The 23,085-nt window shown below is 33.1% G+C and overlaps 3 protein-coding genes, 1 long non-coding RNA gene and 1 pseudogene across 6 annotated transcripts; 3 read left to right on the top strand and 2 right to left on the bottom strand.

Moving 5' to 3' along the window:
- Positions 1 to 5,878: 5,878 nt before the first annotated feature.
- LOC142539589 (uncharacterized) lies at positions 5,879 to 7,220 on the top strand. Its single transcript, XR_012818946.1, has 2 exons — positions 5,879 to 6,373; positions 6,485 to 7,220. It is a non-coding gene; the product is annotated as an uncharacterized LOC142539589 (long non-coding RNA).
- Positions 7,221 to 7,327: 107 nt separating this feature from the next.
- LOC142538323 (uncharacterized) lies at positions 7,328 to 11,005 on the bottom strand (annotated as a pseudogene).
- Positions 10,799 to 14,037, top strand: LOC142539590 (rhamnogalacturonan I rhamnosyltransferase 1-like). The gene is made up of 8 exons (XM_075645154.1): positions 10,799 to 11,675; positions 11,930 to 11,997; positions 12,079 to 12,167; positions 12,253 to 12,418; positions 12,499 to 12,782; positions 12,861 to 13,065; positions 13,241 to 13,398; positions 13,532 to 14,037. The coding sequence occupies exons 1-8, from the start codon at positions 11,420 to 11,422 to the stop codon at positions 13,779 to 13,781; spliced, it is 1,476 nt and encodes a 491-aa protein (XP_075501269.1). The 5' UTR covers positions 10,799 to 11,419; the 3' UTR covers positions 13,782 to 14,037.
- A 579-nt stretch (positions 14,038 to 14,616) lies between these two features.
- Positions 14,617 to 18,493, bottom strand: LOC142539591 (transcription factor BIM2-like). 3 transcript variants are annotated; one of them, XR_012818948.1, is made up of 9 exons: positions 18,248 to 18,493; positions 18,054 to 18,141; positions 17,644 to 17,713; positions 17,464 to 17,562; positions 16,886 to 17,111; positions 16,699 to 16,804; positions 15,980 to 16,109; positions 15,071 to 15,211; positions 14,617 to 14,936 (listed from the first exon to the last, which is right to left on the bottom strand). XR_012818948.1 is itself a non-coding variant. In XM_075645155.1 (7 exons), exons 1-7 carry the CDS (start codon positions 18,441 to 18,443, stop codon positions 14,853 to 14,855), a joined length of 1,080 nt encoding a protein of 359 aa, XP_075501270.1. In that variant the 5' UTR covers positions 18,444 to 18,493; the 3' UTR covers positions 14,617 to 14,852. The 3 variants fall into 3 exon arrangements, 1 of the variants encoding a protein (XP_075501270.1); XR_012818947.1 differs by having other exon boundaries at positions 16,699 to 17,111; XM_075645155.1 differs by lacking the exon at positions 15,071 to 15,211 and having other exon boundaries at positions 16,699 to 17,111.
- Positions 18,494 to 20,158: 1,665 nt separating this feature from the next.
- Positions 20,159 to 23,053, top strand: LOC142539593 (GDSL esterase/lipase 7-like). The gene is made up of 6 exons (XM_075645157.1): positions 20,159 to 20,484; positions 20,629 to 20,726; positions 20,937 to 21,059; positions 21,985 to 22,302; positions 22,418 to 22,670; positions 22,796 to 23,053. The coding sequence occupies exons 1-6, from the start codon at positions 20,226 to 20,228 to the stop codon at positions 23,047 to 23,049; spliced, it is 1,305 nt and encodes a 434-aa protein (XP_075501272.1). The 5' UTR covers positions 20,159 to 20,225; the 3' UTR covers positions 23,050 to 23,053.
- The last annotated feature ends 32 nt before the right edge of the window (positions 23,054 to 23,085 follow it).

Raw genomic sequence — 23,085 nt, forward strand, 5'->3', positions numbered from 1 at the left:
TGATTTGCTATTCTTTGCAAGTGTACAATTTGTTGTACATCTTTTTCACATTGTTTTGTTCTTTGATCCAGATGTAACAATGATGATACATACCATGTAATTTTCTTTTCGGTATGTTTCTGTTCTCCCCCTAACATTGGGAAGATTTCCTCATTAAAATGACAATCAGCAAAACGTGCTGTGAACACGTCGCCTGTCTGAGGTTCAAGATATCGAATGATTGATGGACTATCATAACCGATATAAATTCCAACCTTTCTTTGAGGTCCCATTTTCTTTCGTTGCGGTGGTGCAATAGGCACATACACCATACATCCAAAAATTTTCAGATGAGAAATGTCTGGTTCTTTACCAAATGCAAGCTGCAATGGGGAGTATTTATGATATGCACTTGGTCTGATGCGAATTAATGAAGCAGCGTGTAAAATTGCATGTCCCCATATAGAAATAGGGAGCTTTGTTTTCATAATCATTGGTCTAGCAATCATTTGCAGAGGTTTAATCAATGATTCAGCAAATCTATTCTTTGTATGTACATGAGCAACAGGATGCTCAACAATGATTCCCATAGACATACAATAATCATTGAAAGTTTGGGAAGTAAATTCACCAGCATTATCAAGTCTAATTTTCTTGATTGTATAATCGGGAAATTGATTCCTCAATTTTATTATTTGAGCAAGTAATCTTGCAAATGCAACATTTCGAGTTGATAATAAACATACATGTGACCATCTGCTGGAGGCATCAATCAATACCATAAAGTATCTGAATGGTCCACATGGTGGATGGATTGGTCCACAAATATCACCCTGAATACGTTCAAGAAACATTGGTGATTCAGTTTGGATTTTGACTGGTGATGGTCTTATAATAAGTTTTCCAAGAGAACATGCTTTACATTGAAACTTATTATTCTGAAAGATCTTCTGGTCTTTCAGTGGATGACCATGTGTATTTTTTATAATTCTTCGCATCATTGTTGAATCAGGATGTCCCAATCGATCATGCCAATTGGTTAATATCGAAGAATTATCAACTACCATGTTTGATTCAATGGGACTTATATGTGTATAATGCAATCCAGTAGGGAGCATTAGTAGTTTTTCAATTACATATTTCTTTCCTGATTTATATGTGATAAGACACATATATTTCTCATTCCCTTCATTCATTGTTTGAGTATCATACCCATGGGAATATATATCATTAAAACTCAACAAATTTCTTTTCGATTGTGGTGAATATAAAGCATCATTGATCAAAAATTTTGTACCATTAGGTAACAAAAATTGTGCTTTACCACATCCTTTAATCAAGTCTACAGGACCTGATATTGTATTCATCGTTGTTTTTGTTGGTTTTAGTTCCAAGAAATATCTTTTATCTCGGAGGATAGTGTGCGTTGTACCACTATCGGGTATGCAAACTTCAGCTTTGCTCATAGCATTTTCCATATTTGAACTTCAAAAAAATATGCAATGAAATAAATTACTTGCAATATATATTTAAATATAACACAAATCATAATTATACAATAAAACATTATTCTATGAATACATGGAAAATATATTATTGTACATTTATATTCTATCATTATATTGTTCATTTTCAGAGAAATCGTTGAGAAAATCTGCAGCATCAATATTGTTCATTTCTATCCCACCAACATATTGATCATTTCCAGAGAAATCATTCATAAAATCACCAGCATCAAAATGAGTTGAATCACTCAAACGGTCACTGCGTTCAGTGAAGTTGGTCTCATTTTCTTTCCCCTTTAATGATTCTTTATAAAGTTTACAAAGGTACTCAGGGACTCGACAAACTTTGGACCAATGTCCTGGAGTACCACATCTGTAACAAGAACTTTCATATCTTTTTGAGTGCTTCTCATTAACACTTGTATTCTCATGATGCCTTTTCTGTGGATGGTTTGGGACGTTCTTTTGAGATGAGTTATAAAAATAACTATCTCGATTATTTTCAAAACCACGGCCTTGACCACGACCACGGCCAATTCCACGTCCACGACCTCGACCAAAACCTTGTCTTTGAATTTGATTTTGGTTTTCAGGTTTAAATTCATTTTTACTTACAGCATTTACTTCTGGAAATGCTGTTGATCCAGTGGGTCGGGACTGATGATTTCTCATTAATAGCTCGTTGTTTTTTTTCCGCCACAAGAAGACAGGCGATGAGTTCAGAATATCTCGCGAATCCACGTACTCTATATTGTTGCTGTAGAGTAATATTTGATGCATGAAACGTGGAAAATGTTTTTTCAAGCATCTCAGATTCTGTGACCTCATGTCCACAAAATTTTAATTGCGAGATTATTCTATACATCGCCGAATATTAATCACTGACTTTTTTAAAGTCTTGGAATCTCAATGTATTCCATTCATCCCGGACGGTCGGAAGTATAACTTCTCTTATATGTTCGAATCTTTCTTTTAATCCTTTCCACAAACCATGGGATTTTTTTCAGTCAGATATTCACATTTAAATCCATCGTCGAGATGTCGACGCAAAAATATCATGGCTCTTGCCTTTTCTTGTGACGTGCATATGCCATTTTCTTTAATAGTCTCGCTTAGACCCAATGACTCAAGATGCATTTCTACATCTGGAGTCCATGGCATATAATTCTTTCCCGTGATGTCGAACGCAACAAATTCGAGTTTTGTTAAATTTGACATGATGGTACTAAAAAAAATTACGATGCATTTTATTAGTTAATAATTATTGCAATACAAAGTAACGGATAAACAACAAGTACAAGTATTTGTAAAAATAAAGAAAACGCAGGAGGATGATATTCTCCGATAAATACAAGACTCGTGAGTATGACAACCAAAATAATTAAAAATATCCTTGAGAAAGCCATCTTCTTTTTTCTTCGAAAAATTTGATGATGAATAATTTTTAGAGAAGAAGAGAAAGTTGGAGTGATGGAATGTGTTTGTGAGATCATATTTATAGGGCAAAAACTAGCTGTTGTTTTACCATTTATGACCGTTGGGGTACAAAAAAAATAAAGGTATGTATTTGTATAATTTTATGGTAATAATATGATATATATAATATTAGACATGTTTAAATAATTATGTATATCATATCATAATATTATAATGAGTGTCATAATTTATTTTGTTTAAAAACCTTATAGGCTTTTATACTTGTCGTATCCCTTACCGGGAGTGTGGGATGTCCGTCTTAACATCCTCCCAGGATTTATAACAAGTTTATGAAAAATTTATTTTTATTATTTCTAATAATAACATTATATTGTATATTAAATAAATACACAATAAATAAATAACAGTAAAATAAATATAATTATTTTTGTTACCTTTTTCTTCTGTTTGGAGCTTGGAAAAGTATGTAGGACTTTTAGAGCTTCGTGCTGATAACGTGTTGTGAAAAAGTAAAAATTTATGGTAAAAAGTAAAAATCTCAAACTCTCAAAATTTACCAAACTACACACTTTATAATATTTTTCTCTCTACTCAATTGTGATTTTCTTCACAAATGAGAAATCTATTTATAGGAAATCTTTACAAATAATCCAAAAATAAAATACATTATTACCTACATCATCACACACTAATTTTCAATATTTACAACTTTTATTTTCAACATTCAAATATTCAATACACACATTTTAAATATTATTTTTCAACACGAACGACATGAACAAAATAGATGTTGGGTTGGTCGGATTTGGATAAAACCAATAGCACTTTTTTCTTGGAGGGAGGGTGAATTATTCCATGGGTGGGCTTAAATTATATTTGAGTTAAATAAGAAGACTTTTGAGCCATGACTTTTCATTGGGAGGCCGAAATTTGTTTAAAACAAATAATCATTAAAAAATAATAATTAACATGTATGTATAAAATAATAATCGTTGTTATATTTTTATTCTAACAAAAATATTATTATAAACAAATTCTTGACTTAGTACCATAAAAACCAAAAAGGAAAAAGAAAAGGAAAAAGAAACGAACAACGATTTCAAGTAAATAACTTAAAACTAGGAACAACGATTTACAATACTTGAGCTTTCCATGCTTCACAAACTTGAATACAACAATAATACTTCTGATTTTTATATTACTAATTTGATTACAATATATAAACAAAATTTGTAACCTTATTTATTATGTTAACCATTTTAAGTTGTGACTAATGTTTATTTATAATTTCAAACTCATCAATGATTGAGTAAATATTGAAAGTTTAAGCAATATCTATATCAAAATATAGTAGTAAGTAAATATTTTTTAATAACACTGAAAAAATATAGAAGAGAAGATATTTGAGAATCAAGGAAACAGAGATAGAAGAATTGAGGTAAATTGATATGATATGTATTGTCATTTCATTATTTATCGACAAAAACTTGTATAAGACGATCTCACGGATCATATTTTATGAGACGTATATCTTATTTGGGTCATCCATGAAAAATTATTACTTTTATGCTAAGAGTATTACTTTTTATTGTGAATATCGGTAGGATTGACCCATCTTACAGATAAAGATGATACCATCTCACAAGAGAGATACTCTTATTTATTTATTGTTCTTAGTTGTTAAAAATATTATTAAATGTGTGAAATAAGAGTTTTAGAAACTTTCGTTGTTGCCCTTTTCTCGAGGTGTATCACACCGTGTAATGTGCGTGAAGGAAGAGTGAATTATATAAATTTTGTATATTTGCTATGTATAATTTGTCGCATCTTTTCATGTAAAAAAAAAATCGAGATATTTCACAAATAGTTTGGCATACGAGTCCCTACTTGAGATTGGCCTGATTAGCTACCTGTTGCTTGACTAACATTCAATTGTATGAGAGTAGTCAATAAAACATATGCATCTTTACGCTTGAATTTGAACATGTGTGTTTGGTTTGAATGATAGGATAACTAAATGATTAGTAATTGGAGTGATTAAAAATGAGAGATAATGATAAATAACTTAGTGAGATAAAATATATGATGTTTGGTATGATTTTAAAATTATGGATTAATTGTGTGTATTATATTGAAATGACCAAAATATCTTCACTATATGTGTATAATTACCTAACCTAGATATAATAAACAGAAAATAAATAAATAATAGAAAATAAAATAATAATAAATAAATAAATAATTTTAAAAAATATTCGATTAATTTTTATTATTTATTATTACTTTTATTATTAACTTTTTTATATTAATATTAAAAAGTCAATTTTTTTTATTTTCTAAAATTTATTTTTTTACACAGTTATTATTTTCGTTATAATTAATGATATATTCTTTAATCAATAATTTAATTATAGTTTCCTCATTAATTATAATTATAATTAATCAGTAATTCTATTACTAATAATTTCTTATTAATTTAAATAATTATCATTTTTTTTATTATTGATATTAAAAATTATATCATGTCCCCCTCGCTCTCTGCGAACACAATTATTTTTTTATTGTATAAACTTTTATGTTTTAATATTTATTTTGAATTTTCAATTTAACTACAGTTTTTTAGTTTCTCTATTTATTTTCATATTGCATAATAAAACAAATGCTGAAAAGTCTTAGTTTAATATTATATTAATTTATAAAGGATAAAATAGTAAAAATTTATGTTATCATGGAAACTGTAAAAGTAATCACTTGGTGAAGAATGGTTTAATTATCTAATATTACATATGTTTTTTTTTTTTTGGTTAAAACATGGAATGATATTTCATTTGATTACTCGGTTTCTAAAAGTAAAGTCGAAGGCAAACACACAGCGTGACTCTTGTGAATTCCAAGAATTCATGGTAGGACTGACACAAGAACAGGGTCTAAGAAGGCCCGTAATAATATGACAGCAAGAAAGTTCTCGTGAACAAATAGAATTCCAACTGCCCATTCATCCAATTCTCAACCATAACCAAGCCAAAATCATCCTAAAGTTCAAATCTTATCTCTGTCCTGTCTACTGACTACTACAATATGAAATAATTTTTGCTAGTTTGCAGTTCACTGGTTTCTGCGTGAATGACATAAAAGCCATGCCATTCCTCATACTATAAAAAGATTTAAGCAATCAAGAATCCTAAATCAACAAACGCAGAATTTTGATTTTGTGAATGATCTTGTTCATATTCAGAATCAAAATCCGACAGACACATTTTGTGATTGTAGGGTGGTTATGATCCAGACCATGTCTTTGTTTTGGACAGTGATCTTATTATTTTTCACATTTGGTAATTTTTCTGAGGGTGAATATGTGAAAAAGGTTCCATCCCTTGCTGCTGTTTACGGAACTGCATATTGTGATACATGCTTCCGCCATAAATTTCCACAGATCAGACACTTCATTTCAGGTTCTTTTCATCTTCAAGAACTCATTATATTTCAAATTAAGGGTGGTCGCCCTTGATCTTTATATTTTGATATATTTTAACAAAAAATCAATTATTTTGTCATGTGCTCAGGTGCATCTGTTGCAGTGGAGTGCAAGGACACAAGTTCTTCGAAAATCAGTTTCAGACAGGAAGTGAAAACAAACGACAATGGAGAATTCAAAGTTTATCTCCCTCCCTATATAAGCAAACATGTCAGAAAAATCAAGGCATGTTCCGTAAATTACTCAGCAGCATCCATCCATACTGCGCCGTTGCGGCTACAGCAGGTCACCATGTCCGATCAGGAAAACAAGGAAGAAACATATTCTCAGAAGGGTTTCTTACGTTAAAGCCAATGAAGGAACCAGAAATGTGTGATGAGAGACCAGACGTCAAGAATTTCAAGAACATGAAAGCTGAAAAATCCTGCTTTTCAAATCTTAATGATCCAGCAATTCTGCCTCCAATTCAAGATCCAACACCACCGGAACAGCCAACACTCGGGCTCTACCTTCCTCCACTGCCGTTGCTTCCCAGGCTGCCACCTCTACCGCTGCTTCCACGTTTGCCGCCACTGCCTGGAATCCCATATTTGCCCCCCGTGAGAGAAGCTGCTGTAAAACCATCCCAAGTGGTGAATAATAAAGGTAAATAAATGATCAGTGAAGCAACCTGTTGCCGATCTCATTCCATCTATTTCCTTTCAAGCAGATTATTGGCTTCCCTAGAGTGGTGACTGAAGTTTCTCGTATTTTTCCATAGTGAATTTAAACATGTAATTTCTCTTCAATAAATATGTGGAATTTGATTGTTATGTGTAAAGTCATGATACCGTTTTATGTTAATTTGTTTGTTCCATCTGCTCGTATGCACTATCGTATGTACTATCAGATAGGAGCGTGTTAGGAGTTGAGTTCGTCAATCTTCAATAGCTAGAGCTCAAATTTGAAATTTCATGTATAATCATCCAAAAAGATCATTCCCACCTCCAGATGCGTTAAAAAGAGCCTTAAGCTTAATTCTTAGATCTGAAACTTATCACAAAGTCGACACTACAAATTTCAAGCTAAGACAAACAAAGCATATAGTGCCACGGTACTTACTCACGTATAAACCATTATCTGATAAGAGAAATCAATTTGTAAAGGAACTCTCAGTTCATTGAGTCAAAGTCATCCAGCTTCTCATTGTATTCCAGGAACTTCCTCCTTATCTTTGACGTATCAACCCATGTAATGAAATCTTGCATATTCCTCGTGACGAGGAATGCAGGGTCTGTAACCGTATCTGGTCCCACACGAGTATGCCCTTGCTCGATATATGTTACTGCTTGCGTTCTGCGAACTTCGACTGCACCATGACAGTTGCAAGCCTACGCCTGAAGCAAGCACATATATACAAACAAAATAACACCAATATCATCTGCCTGTCATTGTTTGAGGCACAGCAATAAACTACATGGTACAGCCTGCTTACCGGCAAAAGGATGATACCGACAAGCGTTCACACAAAGCCAAACTTTTTCGAGATGGTATCACACCCATGCTGTAACTGAATCGATGCAAAATAAAAATAATCAAATATATATTTCCACTCTCTTGTTATTTAACACACATTATAGTGGACACAAATACTCCTAGAAAAGTGAAGTAAGAGCTCTGCCACTATGATGGCCGGGACAGTTGGTTTGTAGCTGCATTACCAAGTGAAAAAATATATACATTTGCTACAACTTGTAACCCACACTATTCGCATTCAATGCCACAAGATTATGCAAGTCCAAGCGATATTAGGTTTCATGTGATTCAACTGCAATTGATGCATGTTGCATAGTACCCAACACAACTTTTGAAAAAAAAAAAAAGAGACATGAGGTCCTTTGTCCAACAAATTACATGGCAAATTGAGTCCCTTCCACCACCACAGGTCCACCACAAGACCCAACTGGTCACAAATGGCTACATGCTCTGTTCGAAATAAAGAATCTTACAAGACAATTAACTACTTGGCACCTAAATTTGGCCATGTTCGTTTATTTTTCAAATTAGAGACATTTCAACTAATCCGAAAGCTCGTTTCAACATAATCATGAACAAATTTTTTTCTTACATTCATACGAGCACCTGTTAACTACTACGAAGCATTAAAAGTCAGATTTCACGAGTAAAACTTACAGCTTTTCAAGAAGGCCATCAGTCATCTCAATCCGATAAGGGTCCCTCGGATCCATCTGTTTCAAAATATTCACAAGCTTCTGCACCATTCTACACAAGCTCGAATACCTAAAAGAATCATGCAATCCACCAAATGTCAATAACAAAAAAGTTCGTTTGAGTCCAGCAGAAACATTAATCAAGCAAAAAAATCATACATCAAGATATGCACCAATATTCAGAAAATTTAGTAGTCCCGCAACATAAATTCGAAATTAAATCGCGAGAAATACTTTTTATAGTCGTCTCTGCCCGTGACATGGTACCGATGCATAACCATGTTCTCTCTGTGCCCACCTTCTCTCTTCCATTCCAAGAAATCTACTTTTTTCAATAGCTTCTTCTCATGAAACTTAAGCTTCCCCTCATCTTCTCTCGCTCTGTCACTGCGAATGACCGATTATAATCCAGAGGAAAACACCAGACCTAAACCTAGACGTTGGGAGACCATTTGGGCTTTAAGTCCATATACATCTGGGTTGAAATCAATAGGCCCATTTAATATCTATTGAAACATCAAATTTTAAATAGCCCATTAACATGGATGATAATCTGTAATTATTCACATTAATCTCATATCATTATTATAATTGTAAAATTTTAATTTTTATATCAAAGTATAATAATATAATAAGGTCCGATATGCCTTATCTCAATAATTTAAATGATTGGATAATTATTATTACTAGTGCTCTTGCCACACGATGTTTGTATAACTATTAATATATTTTTTTTGTCAAGTAAATTTTGCATAATCTTTCAATTTTCAACAAATTTAGTCGTTTCAGTCACATCAAGATCACGTCGGAAAAATTATTAAAATTATCAGAAAAACCAAAAATAGTTTACTAAAATTGAAATTTTATAATTTTTAAAACCAAAATCGAAATAAACGTATACACATGATGCAACAATGTATGTAAATTTTTTTTTTAAGTATGTCTCTTGTGAGACGGTCTCACGAATCTTTATATATGAGATGGGTCAACCCTACCGATATTCACAATAAAAAGTAATAGTTTTTCATGGATAACCCAAATAAGATATATGTCTCACAAAATACGACCTGTGAGACCGTCTCACACATGTTTTTGTATTTTTTTAGAGTGGATCTCATGTGAGACCGTCTCACGGATCCTAATCGGTGAGACAGGTCAACCCTACCGATATTCACAATAAAAAGTAATACTCTTAGTATAAAAGTAATATTTTTTCATCTATGACTCAAATAAGAGATCTGTATCACAAAATACGATCCCGTGAGATCGTCTCACAGAAGTTTTTGTCTTTTTTTTTTTAATGCATGTACACTTTTTCATTCCCCGAAATTATGAGTGATGAGGCTTCCTATAACGTGGTGTTTTAAGCAGATTTTATACGCGGTTTAATTTTATTGATCGATCGGTTTCTATGATAATAGGTCGACATTTGACAATGCTATATTTTCTTTTCAACACCAATCTATATTGGAAAATAAATATCAACATTTTTCATATTTTCCTTTTAAATTTTAAATATATTATATGTACGTCTTCTTTTGTTTAAGCTATACATACAATCCAAATCTATATCAGATTCCAATCTTCTCATCCAAATCTTGATATTAGTTGTTAAATTTAAATGGATTCACTAATGATTTCATTTTTTTAAAAAAACCCTTATCTAAATTTTTTTTAAATAGAACTTATATATCTAAAATATATAAATACAGTTTTGATATATGTCAACTCGCTCACCTCAGTGTCCATCAATGAAGTGACACTTCATCACATCTAATAAATGAGTGATACTTATAGCAAAATGCATGTATGTATTGAAAAAATTAATTGTATTTTTGTGTTTTGTATCATTAGTAATTTGACTTTGAAAATTTCTTCTTCGTGATAATAAAAAAAAATTTAGTGGAAACCGATTCAAATTTTAATATATATTTCGTAATCTTGAATGCGTCAGATTTGGAGTTGGCAAGACATGGAAATTTAATTAGGCAATTTGTCGTAAGAAAAGGCTCCAAAAGCCATGCATTTACTAAATATAAAAATAAAAAATAATATAATATAATAATTAAGATATGATTTTAATGAGTTAATGGATATACTTTCTCACTACCTTAAATTTTTTTTTTAGATTAGATTTAAATGGCTTATATATATTGTATCTATCTTTTTTTATCCAAAAGATTAGAAGATAAATGAAATGTTTAAATATTTGAAAGATGGTGTAAAGAATTGCGATTACACACGTTACATGACAGACGGGTAAACAATACTGCGATTGCCAGTTTCTTCTCTGCGGAGTCTTGACTTGACTTCCATCCACGCTTTTCCGGCGGAGTTTTATCGGTAACCCAATCTTTATCCCGAATCTTGGAAAGGGTCTGCGCAGTTTCAAAAACCATTTCCTGTCTGGTCCATTTACATTCAAGATTTCAACCACTGTCCTGGAAACCAAGTATATCAATCACACTGCGTGGAGCTTTAATAAAGCGAGAGATTAATGAATCCTTATTTCAAGATTCTGAACGCAGTTAATTCATTTCTGTTTTCTGGGTATTCAAGGAGTGTGTACATTACCCTCTTTTTCTGCGTAAATTTAGCATTAAAGTTCAAAAACTAGTCCATTATCTTTAATATTTAACCTCTCTTTTAACAACCTTCGTTTCTTGTGTGCTTGTTCCCTGTTTTTCACTATCTTTCTCGTAAGAACTATAATTTGATATCATTTTAATCCCAGGTTAGTTGTAAATTACTCATGTAGACAGGAAGATATCAATGAGAAGAAAAAAGAGAGATTGCGGTCTTCAGATTTGAGCATGATGAAGTTTTTGGTTGAAGCTAAAGTGAAAAAAACCATGCTTTTGAGAGCGTGTCGTGGTAGAATGAAGCTCTGGATTTTGAGGGTGATCGCGATTTTATCACTATGGACTTGTGTGATTCAATTGGTGGCGGTAGGGGACTTTAGGGGGGCAAAGTTGCTAAAAGATTGGCCTTCTTATGTTAGTTCACCTGATAAGCACACGGAGGAAAGCAAGTCTTTTGTCCAACCAAAAGTGCATCTACCTCCAAAGAGTGAGCCGCTGGTTCTTGTTCTTTCTCTTGTTAATGTAGTATAAGATATTTAAACTTCTAGTAATATAATAAGTTTTTTTTTTCTAATCAGGTTACATAAATGACCTATTTCTAATCAGTTTTATCACTCGTATTACAAATGCATACCATTTGTTCATTCCATACCACATACCAAATAATACCTATAGTGTCCCGGCTGGGTTTCATGTGGTAATTTCAAATTATTTTTTGAATTCAGTTTCTGTTGTCGCCAGGATCATACAAGAACAATGGTCATCTACTTGTTTCTTGCAATGGAGGACTCAACCAAATGAGAGCGGCGGTATGTTTACTTTAACATGTGGCTTCTCCAAACTCGTTTGAGTTGTCGGTTTCTCACTTGCTCTTGCTCCTGCATTTGCAGATATGTGACATGGTTGCTATTGCCAAATATCTTAACATAACTCTTCTAGTCCCAGAATTGGATAAAACATCATTTTGGGCAGATTCAAGGTACATAAACGTGAATGCCATGCAATTTTTGTCTCAATTCGTTATATGCTTATTTTTGTTACTAACTTGTTTACCTGCTTCGCAGTGATTTTAAGGATATATTCGATGTTGACCATTTCATCACATCTTTGAGGGATGAGGTCCAGATACTCAAAAAGCTTCCTTCAAAACTTAAAATTAGAGTTGATCTAGGAAAGTTTTACGAGCTAGCACCCGTCAGCTGGTCAAATATTTCTTACTACCATAAACAGGTTGGTTTAAAGAAAAAAGGTGTGATAATAATATCATCCTGGCTAGTTATAGAAATTAATGCTGTGACATTTGTTGACAGATTCTTCCACTTCTTAAAAAATATAAAGTAGTGCATCTGAACAGAACTGATGCTCGGCTAGCTAACAACAGGTTACCACTCGAGATTCAAAAGCTGAGATGTAAAGTAAATTTCCATTCTCTAAGATTTACTTCCCAAATTGAGGAATTGGGTAGAAAAATTCTGAGAAGGCTAAATGGCCCATTCCTTGTCCTGCATCTAAGATATGAAATGGATATGTTGTCTTTTTCTGGTTGTACTCGAGGTTGCAACACTGAGGAGGTGAATGAACTCACTACAATGAGGTAAAAAAATGTTTCTGTTTTGACTAAAATGCAGTGATTCGTATTATCATACTGACAGTAGAAACAATCTACGACTAGATTTGCTAACTCTTGGTGGAAGGAGAAAGTCATAGATCCCAAACTCAAAAGAAAGGAAGGTTTATGTCCTCTGACACCCGAAGAAACTGCTCTAGGACTAACTGCACTCGGTATTGATAGTAACACTCAAGTGTATATCGCTTCTGGAGAGATATATGGTGGAACGAGGAGATTGAGAAGTCTGAAGGCAGCATTTCCAAATCTTGTGAGTAAAAGAATCAAGTTTGAGCTCAATAGGGATGGATCCAGAAAGTTGAGGGGCTGGCTACATGGTTATGTTTTAGGGGTAAACTACAGTCTGCCTCAGCTCGCCCCTTTCTGGGTCCATCCTTAAGCCTAATTTTAAAGCACATTCATTATTAATGAGTTTTGTGCAATAGGTTAACAAGGAGACATTGTTGGAAGCATCAGACTTGAAGTTTCTCAAGAATCATTCATCTCAAATGGCTGCTCTGGATTATTTTGTATCTTTGGAAAGTGATGTATTTGTTCCCACTTATGATGGAAATATGGCTAAACTTGTTGAAGGGCACCGCAGGTTTGTTCTCTTATGTATTATTGGATCAGTATCTCTTATCGTTTTGTGCTGCTATTCAACTGAGCGTCTCATTTAGGATTGATTCATTACATTTGGATTAATGAAGGTTGTGTTATCATTTGAAACAATCCAGATATCTAGGTTTCAAGAAGACGATTCTCCTGAACAGACGAGTTTTGGTAGCTTTAATTGATAAATACAATGATGGATCATTGAGTTGGGATGAGTTCTCAGCTTATGTGAGAGAAGCTCATTCGGAAGACCGAGCAGGGAGTCCAAAGAAGCGTGTTTCCATGGAGAATAGACCCAAGGAAGAAGATTACTTTTATGCCAACCCAGAAGAATGCTTGCCACCGTTGGATAAAATGCCAAGAAGTTTGTGATCCATCGATCATATTTTCGATTCATATGCATATATTTAGTCCACCAAGGATGGTGGGAAATCGAAGAAAAGTTCAAGAGGGTTAAGTTAGATTAACCCATTGTTCTAAACCTACGGAAATTTTACATGCATATACATTAAAATTTGACATTTTCGGTCTACTTCGGCTGTACAGATGGAATCCTATTATTTCGGGGATTGGAAATTGTGTATTGCATTTGTCCATTACCTTATCCAACTGTTTTTGGGCTACATAAGAGCCAGCTTGGCTGTTCGGGATTAACTGGAATTGAACACAAGGCTCAAACTTGAACTGATACTTTCTCACAGTTAAAACCTCTAATATTTTTCAGAATTTAATCTGGAAGCTCCAAATAGCAACTCTTCGAATGTAAAAAGTTCTCATAAAAGTTGAAATGAGAGATTTTGTCAAGAAAGAAACAAAAGACGTATGAGCTAGGTAGTTAACGTTTTAATAATTATTTCTGATCAATATGATTTCGAGCTAGAAGCTGCAAATTAAAAAATTTCCTTAGCAGAATCAGCTTTTATAAGTTTTTGTTATACAACAAAAACATTATATATATGCTAATTTTGAAAGAGAGAGAAAGCTCACAAGCTAAATATTATGACTTTTGGCTTCTATCTTTTTAAGCAATCTTTTTTTTTCAAGATTAGATGACTAACAAAAAACCATTTTTATTTATTTATTCTTAAAAGTAGTTTTTGGTGAAAATTGAAATAGCTTTAGCACTCCACCGAATAAATGCGATAACCTTCATTTCTCCACACTTGTAATTATTGTTAAAAGTTTGAAATAAATATAGGCCAAAAGGTGAAGCAATACGGCAAATGCTAGATATATATAGCCTGAGTTCGTAATATTTGGAGTGATAGGTGACTAAGTACTCAACTACCCAAGTTAAGCAAATGCAATTGCCCTCTTACGGAAGTCTTGCCATAAAGAAAAGGAAGCCTACCAAAATAGAAAAAAAGTACATAATATGCTAAAACCTGATGAAAACTCCTTTCAGAAGATCATGAGCATGTACATTTGTCAGGGGGCATTGTACTAGCTTTCGTCAACTCTGAACCTTTTATGAGGATGTTCGTTCCCAGGAGCCACAGAAACAAGGCAAGGTGGACTATGATTATCCTGAATAAGTAGGAAAATGGTAAGAGTCCAAGCATATAAAAGTAGATCCGATTTGGAAAAACTAAAATCTTTGAAGTTTCATAGAAGAATGACCAAGGCAAAAATTAGAAAAAGAGTACATAACATGCTAAAACCTGATTAAAACTCCTTTCAGAAGAGCATGAGCATGTACACTGCTAGGGGGCATTGCACTAGCTTTCGTCAACTCTGAATTTTTTATGAGGATGTTCGTTCCCATGAGCAACAGAAACATGGCCAGGTGGACTCTGATCCCCCTGAATCAGTAGGAAAACGGTAAGAGTCCAACCATATAAAAGTAGATCCGATTTGGAAAAACTAAAATCTTTGAAGTTACATAGAAGAATGACATGAGGTACCGACAGGATCATAATAGACTGTGGACAGTCTCCGCAGATGGAGAAAATGTCCAAGTACTGAAATCACAAGCATGCAGTCATTCATAAGAACCTTTTCCCCATACTTCTAATTTGTGCAGTTGAAGACTGAGAACATAAAATTTTTCCAACAGATGTAGATTTTGCATCTCAAGGAGTACATTCCAAGTTCGAATGTCAATTGATCTTTGATTATGATACAATATTAATGTTGGGAATATAAATTAATACAGATAATTTATAAATTCATTCAAGTTTTTGACAATGTTATTGTAATTAGAAATCATTGATGCACTTATCAATTGGCCAGGTGAGGATAAATATGCTAGATGGTTTTTTTTACAGGTAATAAAATTTGACAAATTCTCCTATCCTGGGCTTCGACCATTCTGGATTCCCCATTTTCTATTTCCTGTTTCTATGTGTTTCTTTTTCTTGCTTTCCCCTTTTCCAGACAATTGTAGGAGCCAACAGTCACTCGAAGAGATTATGTGATATGAATACGGAATCTATATCGGAATACTATTGAAGTTTCCGGAGATGTTTGGGCCAGTCACTTGAGAATCATTTGATCAAGTAGCACGCAAACATAGAGAAGCACAGGGGAGTCAAAAGTTAAAATATAGCTTAGTAATAAGATGGAAGAACCTTCATTTTGAACTTTGCCATGGTACTTCTATCATTTATTTGTTTGCCAACATCAAGTTGCACAGAAATGCTGGCCTGAGATAAATCCACTCCAGATGATTGTAGAGCGTACTTCAAAGAACTCAATATCCTGTCAACAACAAAATAAGCATTAACTCAAAAAATATGTAACTACTATTTTCATGAAAATCTCCCATCAGTAATGGGAAAAACAGAGATCAGGTACAAAAATATTTAGGAAAAAGATCTCCTTTAACAAAAAGATGTTAAAAAACCACATCAGAAGGCAACTAAAATCTTCATTTTGAAAGCTTTTTATCAGTGAAATGGTTAAATTACACCCCTATACATCAAATTTATAAACTTTGTAAAATTATAAAGAGACTTGCTATCCATGTATCATCAGCATGTAAAAATACAATAAAAAATATCAACTCAAATTGCCAAGAAAGAATCACATATCTAATCATGAATCCAACCAGTTCACAAATAATATTTGCTAAATGTTGTTACATGGTGCGCATTATTAGAGCATTTATTTCAGTACGTTCCACCATGATCATTGTTATAGAAATACAAAACCCACAAAAATCAATAGCATGTATCGAATAATTAACAGCGCCAAATGCAGTTTTCCAAGAAAAATAAATAAGCATGAGTAATTGGGCATATGTCATATCCATAGTCAATTTCCTTCTCTTTTCAAAATGGGTGCTTACAGTTGAGAGCAAGTACTTGAGTGACTGGCTTCCCCACTTTCAATGTTTGGTTCATTCTCGTTTGTATTGCAGATAGGAAAAGAGTAATCATTCACACATGATCTCCCTGGCCATGATTGGGATTGCGAAAGCTGGGTCAATAGCTCAGCGTCAGGAAAACATTCTTGATGAGACCGACCAGACATACCCTCAAATGTTGCTGCTTTAGTTGGCAGGTTAAGAAGAGGAGGTTGATTTGTTGCAATAGGTAAGTTATCTGTTGATTTATACAAGCTAGATCCAATCAACTCAGATTCTACGGAGTTCCGTACATGACATAAAGGGTTGAGAACACCATTGTCTTCATGCCCAGATATATGCTTCTCGAGCTGAATTTGATCAAGGAAGCTTTCAACTGGTCCAGAATTGATTTTCTGTCGTGTCAACCATAAGTAATGGACAGTAATTTTGACTAAGCAATTCAAAAGATGATGGCGCTTTTATAATCAACTATATGATACACAAAGCATGCTATTCAACTTTCAATCTGGTCATTTCTCAATCGTAGTGCTCACACACGGATAGAATATCATAACACAACTTGACGCAGTCAACCCAAACTACGTGAATGAGAAATAAATCTAATATACTCAAAAATTTAATGTCACGTCATGTTGCATAGATTGTAGGTGAAAACTACATGAAGCCAATAGTAAGACCCAAAAAATGGGAAAAAAACTCACTTGTGCAGCATCAAAGGAAAACCAAAGAGCATGTATATTTTACCCATGGTGCCAACTTCGTTGTTGGCTCTGGACTCCAACCTCGATAAGATCCCTCATACATTTGTAACTTCTCCTGTAAAAACTGAATGTACTGTATAACCTGTATAGATACAGCTTATTAGCATTTGTACCCAAAGTAAGAATGCATCCAAATACTGAACTGTAAAAGGAGATAACAAACCTCCAGCAGTAATGAAGCCTTATCTCTCTTCTGATCATTTTCCGGAACTAAATCCCTCAAAATCTGAAATCTGCGGTGCATAAAATTTACAACAATCTCCACCCAAGAAGATACTTATGATGCAAGCGAAACAAAAATTGAGGTCTCACAATCAAAATGGTTGTCTCCATCCCAAATTAAACACATGCATATACTACAATAGTCCAAAACCAGGCTTCCAACTCCCAACCGAAAAATAACACATTCAATGCACAGTTAAAAAAACATGAGAATTGTAACATCTCGCACCAAAGTTCAATGTCCACGAGCCTAACATATTACTAGCAACCAAACAAACAACAAACTTGTACAAAACAATGATTAAAGAAAACATCAGCAATTAAACAAAAAATAATAATAATCACGCATACCTCTCATTAATTTTGCTCCTCCTTCGTTGCTCGGTCTCCGAATGCTTCGATCGAGAAGCATCCACCTTCTGATCAAGTCTCACCCCCTCTGCTCGAATTTCAAAATTCCACAACCCAAATCACATAAATAAACAAAACCAGACCTGATTACCCGGACTAGATACCTACACACACATACAAGCATGCTTGTATACCTATCGGAGAATAGCTATCGGGAGCTTCTTCATCTTCAACATGACTCCCAATTCTTACCATTTGAGCTTCACCAAATCCAAATTCTCGACCAATGTGTAAAAAAACGTGTTTGCGTACGAGGAAACAATGAGTATAATGTGTACTGACAGAATATTTGCCGCGTGCCAGATTTTGAGGAGCCCTAGGCAACCGCATTCAGTATAGAAAATTTTGGTGGGTGATATGCGCTAACGTGCGCATTATATTTTTTAGTCGCTAAAGGTGCACTGCCTATGGACTGTATTGCTACTGGGCTCAATTATAATGGACTGGGCTGAACAATTTATTAATGGGCTCTTACGGTCTTTTGATAAATGGGTTATAAAATTGCATTCAATCTACCCTTGTGGTTATAACAAAACTTAAAATGAATTTAAAAATATATATTATCTTCTTAGCAATTTTAATTATCTTACATATTATTTCCTTCATTAAATAATTTGATAAAAAAAATATTTTATTGGTAAATGATTTCTATAATATTCCAATTTTATCGTTTTATTTAAAAACATATTAGAACTTGACCAAAAATCCTTTGATTGTAATTTTTAATGTTTTCATTGTTATTTTCTAGAAGTTTTAATAATCATTTAGATTAAATTGAAATTTTTAATATTCTATAAATTTTATTTCAAATTACTATCGACTTTGAATGCATTTTTATTAATTTAATGTGTTTGATAATGATGTCTGTTAAATTATATATAATAAAATTAAAATAATAAAAAAACGATTACGATTTTATATATTAAAATTTAGATCTCACATATACTCTTGTAATTTTGACTATTTTCAAAATTTTCCATATTTTTACTGTTTTCTTTTTACATATAGCAAAAATTAAACAATAGGATAATCATACTTTCAATTTTTAAGGTTGTCGTCATTTTTAAAATTAATTGGACTTTTTTTATATATAATAATAGAAAACTTCAAGGGAGAGTACTGGACCCAAAAAAAAAAAAAAGACCATTTTTTCTTTTATCTTCTACAAATATTTTTTCTTTCCTATTTTTCCGTCCGAAACTTGAGCATCGGAGAATTTACGTCGGAGAAAAATCAGGGGCCCTCTCAAGTATTTATTCGAGTCTTTTAGACCCTCATACAGCCATCGGAGCAAATTAAGCCGATTACAATTGTAAAGTGCAGCAAACTTGCACCATTCACATTTATCGCTGTATTTTGAATAACATCATATGCACATACCGACTTATTTTGAAGAGCATCACTCAGTGTCATCGCATGTTAAATGAATTAACACGGAGCTTTTTTTGTAGGACGAGATTTGTTACAATTAGGTCTCGAGCTTGATGTCTTATCTCAAAATCGAAACTCTGATGTTAAATGAACGGTAAGCCGGAGGAGCAATTTGATATTTAAATTAGAATTTTTTGACAATTTTTTTTTTGGCAAATCATTTTTTCCCTTTCGAATTGAATAAATTGCTTAGTCGATATAAATATCGGTTCCACCAATATCGGTGGAGGAAAATAACAACTAACAAGTCTTCCGACAAGTCATTGAATCGATTATAATCCATGTAATTAATCATTCTTATAAAAAAATCATGTGATTATATTGTTAATATGATTGCTAAAAACACTCATTCAAAAAATAAATATCTATTAACCATCTGTGTTTTCAAATCTTGAACACGCGTATCTCTATATATGTTTTCAATATTAAGTACATAATCTTGACTGTGTGTAGTTTTTCTGATATACGTGCTCAAGATTTGAAAACATGAATAATTATTAATCATGTATTAAATATACTGTTGGACCTATATACATTATATTAATGTAAGGTTGACAACTAAGCTTTTATAAATTCACAGACCATCATCATTTCAACAATCACATGATTTTTTCCTCCATCTTTATGCGTTGACACCTCATTTCGAGAAATTCCAAAACCCAAATCTCCTTTTCCTTGTTCATGAAACTTTGGGGTAAAATGAATAAATATTTGCTATTTCAAATCTTGTTTACCTTTCTTGTTTTTGGTCTCGGAAGAACTGATCAGAAATCTCCTTCAGCCCCTGCATTGTATGTCTTCGGGGATTCTCTGTTCGACAGTGGCAATAATAATCTGCTGCCGACTTTAGCAAAGGCGAATTATCCCCCGTATGGCTTGGACTTCGAGAGAGGAGCCACCGGAAGATTTACCAACGGAAAAACTGTCGCGGATTTTATAGGTTACTCTAACATGAAAATTATCGTAATTTTATGTAAAAAAATTGTTTAAAGTCCATACAATTGTTCAGTAACTGTAAATCTTGCTATTGAAAATGAAGTAAATTATGGTATTTGACAAGTAAAATGGATTCTTGTTTTGGCAGCTGAGTTGCTTGGATTGCCATTTCCTCCACCATACGTGAGTTTGCTGGACGGATCAATAGGGAAGTGTGGAATTAGTATTCCGACAATTGAAAACGGGGTAAGAGTTTATTTATATATTTATGCATTGTCTAAAACAATGAATTTTATCAGTTGTAGCGAATAAAAAATTTCATGGAAGTCGAAATATGAAGAAATAAATATGTCTGGTTCTTTTTTCTGCGGATAAAAAATGATCTAATCGGTAGAGTAAGCACGGACATTCTTTGTAAATTTTAAATATTTTTGTTAAGCGGGGTTTATTTTGCAGGGAAAATGTTTGGATTTGGCTGATAAAATTGGCTTGCTAAATATAAGAGGTGAATTGGAGTTGAGGGGACTGAATTTTGCCTCAGGATCATGTGGAATTCTTCCTCAAACTGGAGACGATTTGGTATATTTTTATATAAATATTTTACAATTAATTGAGATAGAGTAACAAATTTTTTATGTGGATAACGAAATTTATTTTATTTAATACACTCGTTATTTTAAAAATTTGTCTCCTATTTTAAAAGTGTAAGACTAATAATTATTTTAACAAATATTGTAAATAATCCATGATTTATAATTTTATTTTATTTACTTATTTCTAAAGTTTAGATTGTAGAAATAAAAAATATGAGTTGAAATATACAAATTTATATTTTGTATCTACTGTTTTACTTTTACATACAATATTTGCGCAAAAAACTAGGTTTTCCTAAAATACGTTACATCCTATCAAACTAAACGAAGTTTTAATGTATTATCTTTTATTAACAAATCTTTTTTCATCATATTTATTATCTTCTATCATTTCAATTTCAAAAATTGATTCTACTATTTCAACTTCAAAATTAGATAATTTGCATTTAAAATTTTTTAAAAAACATTTCTTTCTATTTTTTTAGTTATCACAAGTATTGTACGTGCCATTACTTGCTAGTATACATGATTAATAGAAGGGTATTCATATTCATACTAGAACTGTTATTATTGAATGTTTTTAAAAGTGAAAATGATTTTTATTTATTACTTCACTTGTTCAACCAAATTTTCACCCATTACGCTAATTTTATTTATTCAATGTCCCTTGTCATTCTTGTTTATAAAATTTGGATTTTTGCTTATTATTTTAACAATCCAAATTTATCGAAGTTACATTTATATCAGCATAATTAATAGATTATAGTCATTGTACAATTCTTATAAATTTGTAAACATCATCGCTTTGATCGTTGGATTTTAACTCCAAAGATTATAAAATTTGAGTCAAGCGCGAGATGATGATGCATCTCATTTTCGTGTTTAAACATGTAAACCTTGGTCATCTGCAGGGAAAGTGCCTGAGTCTAAATGACCAAATCGACTTATTTGAAAGAACAGTTAAAAGGGATTTGCCTAAATACTACAAAACTCAAGAGGAGCTTTCAAATTATTTATTAAAGTCATTATTTGTGATCACAATTGGGAGCAATGACTACCTCGATTACTTTGCTGCTCAATACAAGACTGAATCAAGCAACACTTTGATTAATCCTCGAAGCATCACGAAATCGGTCATAGATAATGTCTCCCCACAAGAACATGACTCCACCATAAGTTCTCAATCCTTTGCTGAAATTCTCATACATCAACTCTCCCTACAACTTCGGGTAACATCAAATTATTCTCTGTCAATGCTCATCAGAAATCACGAGGATTCCTCTGGTTGTGTTTTTGCACAAATAATCAAGAAAATACACAAAATAATGAACTTTGTCATTGCAGAGATTGTACAAGTTGGGAGCAAGGAAGGTGGTGATGTTCGAGCTCGGCCCTCTTGGGTGCCTTCCATACATTATCAGGCAATACGAGCACAGTGGAGCCTGCGTTGAGAAGTTGAATCAGATGGCAATCACATTTAATCTTCAGCTAGCCTCCATTCTTCAAAATCTAACATCTACACTCAAAAGCTCATCCTTTATTCTTGGTCTGGGTCACCAGTTCGGATATGATGCTATCCTTAACCCATCCAAATATGGTAACTAAATTCAAATCTACTCGTTATAATAAAGCATGTCACTCAGGGATGGATCCAAGATAGTGGACATAGCCAATCAACCATCCACTAATTTATCTTCTCATTTTTTTGGACTTAACTTTAAGGTTTGAAAGATACAAGTAACCCATGCTGCATAGCTTTGCTGAATGGGACATCGGCATGCATTCCAGGGCTTCCTGCGTGTCCCGATCCGGACCAACACTTTTTTTGGGATGGCTATCATCTTACTGAATCAGTGTACAGAGCACTCAGCTCTCTTTGCTTCAACGACACATCTGTCTGCATGCCCAAAATATTCAACAATTGGTGCAAATATAAGTCCTTTGGATTTTCCATTTTTAACACATCGAAGATATAATACATTTTCGCATTTATGTGACGCATACATTTAGAT

Source organism: Primulina tabacum, chromosome 3, assembly GCF_025594145.1.
Source record: "Primulina tabacum isolate GXHZ01 chromosome 3, ASM2559414v2, whole genome shotgun sequence".
Lineage (NCBI taxonomy): Eukaryota > Viridiplantae > Streptophyta > Magnoliopsida > Lamiales > Gesneriaceae > Primulina > Primulina tabacum.